The 11,776-nt window shown below is 40.9% G+C and overlaps 1 protein-coding gene across 1 annotated transcript; it reads left to right on the forward strand.

Moving 5' to 3' along the window:
- Positions 1-1,660: 1,660 nt before the first annotated feature.
- Positions 1,661-7,272, forward strand: crhbp (corticotropin releasing hormone binding protein). The gene is made up of 7 exons (XM_033646502.2): positions 1,661-1,811; positions 1,907-2,000; positions 2,411-2,568; positions 3,392-3,602; positions 4,110-4,255; positions 6,311-6,428; positions 6,512-7,272. The coding sequence occupies exons 1-7, from the start codon at positions 1,722-1,724 to the stop codon at positions 6,664-6,666; spliced, it is 972 nt and encodes a 323-aa protein (XP_033502393.1). The 5' UTR covers positions 1,661-1,721; the 3' UTR covers positions 6,667-7,272.
- The last annotated feature ends 4,504 nt before the right edge of the window (positions 7,273-11,776 follow it).

Raw genomic sequence — 11,776 nt, forward strand, 5'->3', positions numbered from 1 at the left:
CTCTTTCAGAATAAATGCACTACTTTAGTACAACAAAGCAAATTGACGTTTTGTTCCTTCAACAACAAACACACATGGTTAGGCTGAGAAAAATGAACAGGCTTTGGCTTTACATTCATATTGGAAGCAAACACTGGCCTCCCAGGTGAAAGCTGGTGATTGTTGGACCCAGCCACCCACCCTACATCCGCCCCCTTAAGTTATGTTGTTGTCTGGCTGCGTTTCCCCTTCACATTGTAGGGTGCCGCACTGATGCCGCGTATTATGTCGACGTGAAAGGACAGCTTTTTTGTTGGTGTCTGACATGGAAGTCACTGCCCAAGACCTGGTGTTCAGCAAGTTTGGAATGAGACTGGGTTGCCACATCCTATTTTGCAACTAGTTGTTCTCCATCTGCCTTCATTATTCTGAAACCACAATGCAACAAATGTTGAGGTTGACTAATTTTCACTCCTGCCACCTTAAAAGTAGCCTGGTGAGACCATCCTAATGATGTGAGCTCAACATTCTGTTGTGCTGTCTGTATCAGTCTGGACTTGATACCGCCCTGCCTCGTTTCCATAAATCAAAATCCAATATGGGCCACACAGAGATCTGCACCACATCTGACAAGGTAAGCAGCCAGTCAGGAACTTGATTGGCTGCTTGATTTATCAACTGGCTCCATTGATGATGTGGGAAATGTTCCCTGATGTTTTGTTATGCTGATTGGCTAAAAAGGGCTTGTCTGTCAAGGCGAATACTTTCACCCACTGAAAGTGTTTGGGGCAGCAGAGAGTTCAGAATGATACAGAGAGCCAAACAGAATGTTGAGCTCATGTCATCAGGATGGTCTGACCAGGCTACCTTAAAAGAGGTAAAAATTGTCTGATGTTGTATAGAAGATGTATAACACAGGTAGAGTAGGAAATTGGTGATAAACAGCATTACTTATCTTAAAACCTCATTCATTCATCATCGTAACTGCTTATCCTATTCAGGGTTGCCGGGGGCTGGAGCCTGTCCCAGCTGACACTGGGTGAGAGGCAGGGTAAACCCTGGACATGTTGCCAGAGTATCAGGACCCACATTCACACAATTTACAGTCCTCATTTGACCTAACCTGTGTGTCTTTGAACTGTGGGAGGAAGCCGGAGAACCCAGAGAAAACTCATGACACGGGGAGAACATCCAAATTCCACAATAATCTGGGCTGCTCTAACTGCAAATCAAGAATGCCATGTAAATGTAATCTCAAACAATAAAAGATTCTGCGCATTTGAGAAAACATTCGGGGCTGGAGCCCCAGAGACCCCCCCTTCTCTCCACCTCTGCTCATTTGCTAATCTAATCAGTTTTACGCATGAGACAGAAAAGCAGCAGTTCAGAATCAAAATGGTATGTATGACATAAAAATAAGTTGACATCATGTTGTTTAATGATCAGCACTGTGAGCACTGGAAAGACTGCGGGTAACTGAGTTATGCAGTTTGAGCTTCATTTGGCATCAGCTGCCCTCCACCCCCATCTCTCTCTGTCTTTGCCTCAACTTGCCTGTCCATCTTTTGCTCTCGTCACGACCACGCAATTGGTTGGGTAAAGGGGGGAGGGAAGGTGGGAGGAGGGGGTGTCCACGGTGGGTGACAGCGACCATGTCAGTCCAGAGCTTGGTCCTATAAAAAGCAGCGGCGGTCGCAGAGTAGCTCAGACTTTCTCCGCTCAGGTGCGCTCTGCAGACAGAGATGCGCGTTATGGAGCGCACTTTCCGAGAGCAGCTCTTCTTTCTGGTGTTGTGCCTGTCTGTCCTCAAAGGAGACTCTAGATATATCGAGGTAAGTGCTTCAAATTTTGATGCTGTAAAGATTACACATTTAAGTTCATGTTAAACTTTGGACACGCCTTTTTTCTTCTTTTTTTTCCCCTGCAGAACAACGAGATCTCAAAAGATGAATTATATTCATTTTTTAACTCGGAACTCAAGAGAGAAATACCTGAGGAGTTACTGTACCGCCGACCTTTACGTAAGTCATATGAAATGTATATATAGCCAAACCTATGTTTTGCATATAGGACAGCTTCTATGTATGAGAGCGACATAAATAGACACATTTGCATTTCGACTCAACCACACTACTGATTTTACTGAAAAATCATAAACTGTCAATATTGAACAAGCACTTTCTCTCTATTTCAACTTTTCAATTTCATTGTCTTTCATTGGTATAATATTTAAAATAATTTGATTAATAGAAACGCAGAATATTAGATAGTTAAAAAAGGCACAATGAATTAAAAAAGGCAATCAGTAATTTTCATATACTTAAAAAATTATAATCAAACGACAAAATGCATCTTCCACTCGCTTTTCTAGTTATTTTGTTCATGATCTACTGTACCTGTACAAACACACTGATGTGTGACTGTCTCTCAGGTTGTCTGGACATGGTTGCAGTGGAGGGTCTGTTCACCTTCACAGCAGAGCGTCCTCAGCTCAGCTGTGCTGCTTTCTTCATGGCAGAGCCCAACGAAGTGATCAGCGTGGAATATGACAATGTTGACATCGATTGCAGGGGAGGAGACTTCATCACGGTAAAATTTGTCCCACAATTAAATATTTTTCTCGCCTTGTACATTAAAACACCTCTGATCAGGTGTGAAACAGCATCAAGTTTTGGGAATTTGAGCTCAAATATCAAATTTAAAGGACTTACTTGATTGTAACATCCTTAACTCTCATTGCATAGAAACAACTTCTTAGGTCTATTATATAATTCTCTATATGTTCAGTAATCTGTGGTGATGAAATGTGACATTGTTTTTATTTAAGTGCTATACAGCCTGTGTTTGTTTTCATGCCACCAAAACACTCCCTGATCCTTTAACATAAGACTATTGTACATAACCTGCTTACTTACAAAGCACCCCCTCCCTGAGGCGGCTGTGGCTAAGAAGATAGAGCAGTCTTCTACCAATCAGGAGGTCAGTGATGCGATTCCTGACCTTTGCCAGTCCACATGTCAAAGTGTCCTTGGGCAAGATACAGCCCCCAAAATGCTCCCGTTGGCTGTGCTGTCGCTGTGTGAGAGTTTATCTGATGAGCAAGTGGCACCTTATATGGTAGCCCCAGCCATGTATGAATGTGTGTGTGAATGGGTGAATGGTGCTTGTACTGTAAAGCTCTTTGAATGGCTGCTAAGACTAGAAAAGGTCTATATAAATGCAGTCCATTTACTATTCCATGGTAGCATGCTGATGCGTTCTACATGCCAAACTTATGTTGATGGTCTGAACCTCAGATACTAAGCTGAAAGTGTTTCCTACAGATCAACTAAAGTGCATTCATATTTTGTGCCAAAATGATGTTTGACTGGGTCTGAAATCCTCCTTCTGTCTCTGAATGTCTCCCATGCAGGTGTTTGATGGCTGGGTGATGAAAGGAGAGAAGTTCCCCAGCTCCCAGGATCACCTGCTGCCTCTCTACGAGCGCTATGTGGATTACTGTGACTCGGGATCACTGAGGAGAAGCGTGCGCTCCTCTCAGAATGTGGCCATGGTCTTCTTCCGCATTCACAACGCCGGCAGCAGCTTCACGTTGACAGTCAGGAAACACATCAATCCTTTCCGTAAGTAGATCACAATTCATACATAAAATAGAATGCGCACAGGCACACAAAAGTAGCTCTCAGCTTTCAGCCTGATTGACGTGTGAAGGACCATGAGCACATAGAAGATGCTGTCCTACAGTACTGTGGGTGTAATGTGTGTAATGTAAAGGACAGATGGAAAAGTTAGATCTAAGGGCCAAACTGAACCTAATATTTGTTGATTTCTCTGTTAAACCAAAATCCCCAGTTCATTTGCTGTCATGATATCTGACTTAAATTATGTTGACAGCAGCATTTGTTTCAGTTTGATACCTTTGAAGCTACAGCACCTTTAGTTTCACCAGCATACTCAAATAATCAGGAATGAAATTAGCACTTTGTAAATATGAGTTTTGTTCCATACAGTTTTGCAGTAAACTATTTGTTCTTGTGCTATTCTGTGTATATTTCACCTCCTTCACTTTGAGAATTCTTCCAGGGATCCTTATAATGTCTCACCTTGAACTATCTCTCGTCCCTCCGCAGCCTGTAATGTCATCTCCCAGTCACCAGAGGGCAGTTACACAATGGTGATCCCGCAGCAGCACAGAAACTGCAGCTTCTCCATCATATATCCAGTGGAGATCGACGTCTCTGAGTTCAGCCTGGGACATTACAACAGCTTTCCCAAGGTGAACAAATGCATACAACACTGATGTCAATACAATATCCACTTTAACATTTACTCAGTACTTCAGATTTTTCTCCTCACCTAGTTTTTCTCAAGGTTCTGCCAATAGGCCAGTACAGTGGAGATGAATTGAAATTTGCTCAGGGTGCTCAAAGCCAAAAATTATGTCAGGAAAGCTCAACAGCTTTATATTTGTTTATCTAGAAACAACTCCTCAGTTAAATACTGTTCCCTGCTTTCATTAAAAATTGATTTTGCATTGAGTAATTTGAGATAATTTCCCTTTAAAACCTTAGTGTTATACGCAGTTCTTGGCTGTCAGCCCAGTTGCCAGAATATGTTGTCATTGTACATTTCTGCAAACCAAGGATCCACACATTGCACATGTCATCATAGCAGTGTTTCTTAAGTGATATACCTCTGGTTACATGTGCATGGGCTAACCTTGTCATGGGGAGGTGGAGGAAATGGTAGGTGGTGTGAGACTCACGCGAAACAGCTGCCAAGCTGCAGACTACAGTAAGAGACCAACAAAGACCACTAGTTTTTTTTTACAGATACATTGTTGCATTTCCTGCAGTAATGTAATGTAATGTTCCAACATATTCACTACAGAATAATCTACCATTGAACATATCCTTGGTTTGCAGAAATGTACAATACAATACCAACATCTGGCAACTGGGTTGTAACTGCACCTAAAAAACAGAGAGTAAACACCAAACTCTGATTGTTTGGATTTTATGGTATGGTTTTACTTTTTTGGTTCAGTCCAGTGGCTCTTATCATTGTCATCTCCAGCTGCAGCAGGCAGCTGTTTGTCAGAGGAAACAGCCCTACAACCCACTGTACACTTCCCAGCTCAGCACCAAACAGCAGCCAGATAAAATTAGCAACTAGCTGGTGATCACAGTGAAGCATTTAGCAGCTGCAGAGACAGATATTTCCCTCAGTAGTCGGTGGAGACCAAAAACAGAGCTAATAGAGAGCGAATATTGGACATACATTCTTCAGGTGAACACATACATGCCTACAAATGAATGATGCTGTTGTGCTGTATCTGCTGCATGTATAAACGGGCTACTGTTTGCCAATAAGTTTGCCACAAAAACCTCCTCCTTAACACTTTTTACGATGTTTCAAGGATGTGGAGCTACTTTGTATTTTGTTCCTGAATGAAAGCTTTTGGAACAAGTGAGCTATCACATTGTCGTTAATCAAACAAATGCTCATCAAGAGTAAAGATTGGTCACTGTGAGCCATTTCAAAAATTAAATAGAAGAGGGCTCTATGAATTAAATGAAAGACAAAAATAATATCTTACAGGACACAAAACCACTTATCTGTGGCTGTAATGTTGAGGCAGCCTCATCAGCAGAATAAATATTGGCATTTTGCATTCCTGCAAACCACGGTGTATTTGTTTGTATTATGTAGCGAATAGGTTGAAACATTACAATTTTATGTTTCAACAATGCCATGATTAACATTGTGATGTTGAGGCAAAAAAAACCCACCTGGTTTTGGTTAAGAAAAGATCATGTTTTTCAGTTTTGATGGCGCAGTCACGACAGGAAATGCTGCGGTTGCGGCAACCACAACAACAACCAGTGTTGTTGCGGTTTATTAGTATTGGACGGTTGTCTGCAGTGGTTTGCAGCTTGGCCACCATGTTATCTAGGTGTCATGCCATCTGTCATCCCCCTCACCTCCCTATGACAAAGCGAGCTTATAATCTGAACTATTTCGCTTTGGAAAAGTTGATATGACACATTTAAAACCGTACACAGGTAACATAGCTGTGGTTTGCAGAAAGATATAATACCAACATTTTATCTGGTTTCTTTGGGAACTCAATCTTTAAAAATCAGTGCAGGATTTTCTATCATGTATAAAATGTATTTGTATTACAGGATTTTAATTGTATCGTTATTATATTTTATTTTCAATATTCTCAACTGTATAATTACCGATGCTTGTCAGTCAATGCAGTGTGATTAATTGAATGTCATTAGTATTTGCCACGTGTTTTAAAACAATGTGCTGATTTCCACAGAGGTCCATGCCAGGCTGTGCAGAATCAGGAGATTTTGTGCAGTTGCTCGGAGGAAACGGCATCGACACATCGAAGCTGCTGCCCATCACAGACCTCTGCATTTCCTTCACTGGACCCAGTGAGTACACGCTGATCTCCTCCTTTCAACATGATCAAACTGCTTGAGCCGGCACTTCATATTTTTTCTGCTTTCCCCTGTAGCCCACATGAAGATTGGCTGTGATAACACAGTGGTGAGGATGGTGTCCAGTGGGAAGTTTGTCAGCCGAGTGTCTTTCAGCTACAGACTACTGGACAGCCAGGAGCTGCAGAAGATTAAACTCAACAATGTAGAGGATTTCTGTTTCAATAACTGATCCCAGCAGGATCATAAAGTGACAAATGTATCATTTGACTGCAAACATATTTTTTTTCAATTATTTTATTAAAAAAAAACCCAAGAGATCCACCTGGTCAGTCCCTCTGAATGGACAAAATGTCTTAAATCAACAGACATCAAAATAAAAGTGTAGGAAAAAGAACACAGTCAAAGGGATATCACCGTATTACAGACTCTAAAATTCACTGGGCATTTATTTTTGTTTTTATTTTTTTTTCTCACTCATTCTGGTCATTGCTAAATAAAGCTTAATGAAGTGTCCTTTTGTGTTTGGTGCAACTGCTATTGTTTTTATTTCTGCTTTGTGTACAGTATGTGTATTTATTAAGACTTATGATATTGTTATTATATATGAGTTCACGGTCAACATTCTTGAAAAGGAATGGTGCTGAAATGAATGTTACTTGTGTTTATTTTGCAGAATGATACATAATGTGCTAAGTCATATCCTGCCACAGATGACATACAGGGCAATAGGTCAAGTGTTCAATATAATAAATACAAGTGTCCATTGCCATAATGCAGTTAAATTTGTATAAAAACCTTTTTGTAATAAAATTATACCGCATGACAAAGCACTCAACTCATGTTTCCTGTTTTAATTTGTGTCACAGTGAGAAACAAAGCTGTGTACTGCAGCACTAACAATGACAATCACAGTCCTCGTTCTAAAGTATTGAGATACAGTTAATCTAAACAGCAGCAACAACAAACAATGTATATTTTAATGCACCAAATAAAAAAGAAAAATAAGTACAAAGGTATGATGCTGCCCTCAACCAAAGCTTCAGGTTTCTGTAACTGAGCCTGATTTCATGCTGTGTTTTGTAAAGATGCAAATTATAGTGATTTCAAAAGACACAAGACTTACAATTTTTTCGTGATCTGATCCAGATAAATGCTTTTCTATACGTTGCCTAGACATTTACATTTACATACAGGATATTCCCCCCTCTTATGGCTCGTTGTGTTCAAAGGAAATTCCTGCAGCTCTTCCTGTCTGTTCTGTGCATTGCTCCATTAAATTACTTTCAATTCATTAGTTTCAGTTGAGGGACACATATGGGAGGTATTCTTTGCTCCACCTTTCCAGACAAAGCTGCTTCTGTTTGTTCAGGAGTATGCTAAAGTAGAGGGGACAACACTTTAGAGGTTCTGTATGTGACATTCAGGGCATTAATGCAGCAGCAAATCACTGCTTGTTATGTAAAGATATAGTGCAGTAATGGTGTTTTGAGCAGAGAATAAAGTCACCCTCCCTCTGTGTGTGTTGTAATCCAAGGTTTTGTGTGGTTTACTGTGGTAAAACTGTCCGACAGCATGTGCATGTTAGTGCAAGTGTGTATCCCACTGGCTAGTTTATCGCTGCTGCTTTGTGTTGCGCTCATATGGTGATTACCGCTTATATGGGGACAACATCATCGCAGAAGTGAAGCGCCCACCCTGTGTGTGTGTCTGTATAATATATATATATAAAATATTTTTTCTGAACTCCACTTCATCCAAAATAACTCTTTCTCTCTTTCTTTGTTTGCTCCATGTTTGCAGGTTGACAGGATGCACATATCCATAGTAATTATCACCTCCTTATATGGTGGTCACTGACAATTCATGGGTGGCGCTAATTGCTGACTAGCAGGAGCGTGCTGTCAGTATACGGTTGACTGGCATTCATAAACAAACCCACGTGAATCCAAGTTTCCTGGACGGTTCAGGAAACTGGTGCAGGTTTTTAGTACCAAGGTTTTTTATGTGCAAATCTTCTCACAGATTTACTAACAGTTGGAGTCAATTCAGGAACGACACCAACTGTCTTTATAGCGGTGGCCATTTGTGTTATCAGTCCATCTGTGATGAATTAGCCTGTATGCATGTTTGCCTGCTGGGTGCCTTTTCTTTCTTTTTTCAACCATTTCTGATGTTGACAATCAAAATGTTCCTGTGAATCAGAGTTGTATGCACTGGATCAAATATAAATCTTGTGTTAGCCACAGTAACAACATGGCTCTAGGGATGGCATTGTGGGCTGGTTGGTCCACCACTTTGGTCCCAACCAAGTATCTCATCAACTATTATACATTTGTAGATATATTCATGGTTGCAAAGAGTTAATCCCAGTCCAGTCACAGGGATAACAGTTGCCATTGTGTGTTTCTGCAAACCACAGATAAGTTACATGTACATTGGTACTTTACACCTCTGTAAAAAACACAATACTATACCCACTGGAAAAACAGCAATGGGTCACTTAAAACACCCACTGTGGTGGCAACAAAGCCACTATAAACACAGTGCTGATTCACTTAGAAACAAGCAATTTTGTTGTTTGCTGGTCTTGAACAGTGGTCTGCAGCCTGGCAGGTGTCTCGCCCCGATGACACCGCATCCACCATCTCTTTCATCTCCAGATGACAAAGTCAGTTCATATAGGCTGCTGCATGGCTATCAAAACGCTGATATGACATGTAATGAAACATACAAATGTAACGAATCAGAGGTTTGCAGAAATGTACAATGCCAAAATGTTCGTCTAGCATCTAGGCTGTGAATCCTGCTGACTTTGATAATCCACTGACATTTCCTCAACATCATCGGGTCAGATTTTCATTTTGTCCAGTATTTTGGTTTATAACCAAATTCCTGCAAAACTAATGACATTCTCATCAGCCTCAGCTGTGCTTTGTGTTTAATGCTAATCAGCAAATGTTAGCATGTTACCACACTAAACAGAGAAGGTAAACATGGTAAACATTAAACACCAGCATGCTGTTATTGACATTGTGAGCATGTTAGCATGCTGATGTTACCATTTAGCTTGGAGCACTAATGTGTAAACATAGTCAATGAGCAGCTGACTTCATACTTTACACACACTCAGTTATTTGCAATAGCATACAAATCAACATCCATCCACTATTAACATTCCAGCTGTTCTGTAGGAAATAATTCATTCTTGGTAAACAACCTTGAAACCTTTCAGGTTGTCAGGAAAGCACGTACCACTTCATCACCCCCTCAGATGTGGGATGATGTCACTGCCTCTGGTATATAGGCACCCCTTACTGTCGCTCCAGAGAGAGCAGCAGGTGATATCTCTGAAAATGATGGCTTGAATGGTATGAACCAATGGGGCGACCAGTGATTAAAGGCCTGCAGGTGTATTATCATTGACAGACACCTGCACAGACAGTTGGTGATGAACGAGGGTGTGATGACGACACCCAAGTTTATGGCAGAAATCACTGTGTATTTGTGTGTGTGCGTGTGTGTGTGTGTGTGTGTGTATATATATTGTAGTGATAAGCACCTCTAGTGGTCTTTCACTAATTTAAATTGGAATATTTCAAGGAGTGAAGGTATGGATAAAAAGCAGCACTGCAGCCGTCTAAAAACACAATCCAATTTTTTATGCTACAGGTTAAGGCTGGCACTTTTCTATATTTTTGCTATTGTCATCAAATGCCATGAAAAGACCCAAACCAGCAATGTGTTTATGAATATATGCCAACAACCGCAACCTGTGGTTCCAAGCTCATTCATTCCCACTTAGGACGAAGGTCTTTAAAACACAAGGCCTCCAAATTAAAAGACAAAATATGTTTTTTGCGCTTGCTGTAAGGGAATCTGTGTTGTAAGGGCTTGCTAGGTCTTGGTACCCAACCTTGGAGTGTGGGGATGATGATGACATCCCCACTTTGACCTGTTGTCCTAGCTCCCTCTTGTCATGGTATGTTTGTTGTACCTTATCAATCTCTAGTTGTGATAGAAGTTGCTGCTTGTTGATGTTGAAACACTGGGCTAAGAGTTGTTTCTTTGTCAGATGTCAGATGTCAGAAGTCAGATGTCAGAGGATGGTGGGTTTTGAAGCATCGATATATCCCACAACCTTTGAATGTAGCCCCTTTTGCTGGGGTTACTTATAGAGTAGCATTCCAAGAGGTCCATATTCTCTGCTGTAGTCCATCTATGTCTTGTTCCAGTAGTCCATTTCTCATCAGATCTCCCTGGTTCAACACCTGACTGGGACCTTGTTGACCCGAGCTGGGATGACTCTTGTGTTTGCGCTCTCCCGAGGTAGGCTAGCAGCATTAAGAACCTTGCCTAAGGGTGCACACTGGATATGTGTCACTCCACCCTGACCAGGAATCGAACCCCCAACCTTCTGCGCCAGATATATAATACATATGTCAGATATATAATATATACATAAAACTATAGAAAAGACACAGAGAACACGCAAACTCCACACAGAAGAGCCCCAGCTGGCTGATGGATTCAAACCCGGAACCCTCCTACGGTGTACCAACAGTGGACACAGTGGTGTTTTGAGCTAAACACTATAATGCTCAAAGTAACAATGCTAACATGCTGACGTTTAGCAGGTAGAAAGTTTAGCATGTTCCCTATCTTAGACTGAATCCACACTAATAAATTTTGGTTTTAAAATGTATTGCTACGTTTATGCATTCTGTGTTCTGGAACCCCTAAAATGGTAAACTTTGAAAACACTGCTTACTGCGTTTTAGTTGCAAAACTCAGGGCAATTCAGAGTTGCGTTTTAGTAGACATTATAGCTTGACCTCACTTACACATATTTTCTGATTTAATCCTTGCTGTGTGAGTACTCCTCTGCCTATGCTTTGATGATCTCCAGCGATGGATAATGCTTCTGGTACCGCTCTGATTTGTCACCGTATTTGCTTTGTTTCAACTCCCAATCTGTTTTCCGTTGCCTTAACTACCTTATACTCATGTGTTACTTTCAGTAACAATTTCACCTCGTCATTGGTCCAAGCTCTCTTCTTACTTTTCGCCAACTGCGTAGTACATTCTGTCCCTAAGCAACCAACAACAGTGTAGACAATCTGCTTCCTGTTTACACCGTCACAATCATGCCCACTGTATTTCTGATATGGTGCTAAAATACTGTTTATGGAGATTGTTTTCCCTTTAAGAATAAGAATAACTTTATTCATCCCCAAGGGGAATTCAATAAAAGTGCATTTTCAAATTCAAACATATGTTAGCATTATAGCAAGTGAAAATTGAACTTCAGTGAAAACAGAAGTGTATTTTGAAAAACAGAC

Source organism: Epinephelus lanceolatus, chromosome 19 (assembly GCF_041903045.1).
Source record: "Epinephelus lanceolatus isolate andai-2023 chromosome 19, ASM4190304v1, whole genome shotgun sequence".
In the NCBI taxonomy this organism is placed as follows: Eukaryota; Metazoa; Chordata; class Actinopteri; order Perciformes; family Serranidae; genus Epinephelus; species Epinephelus lanceolatus.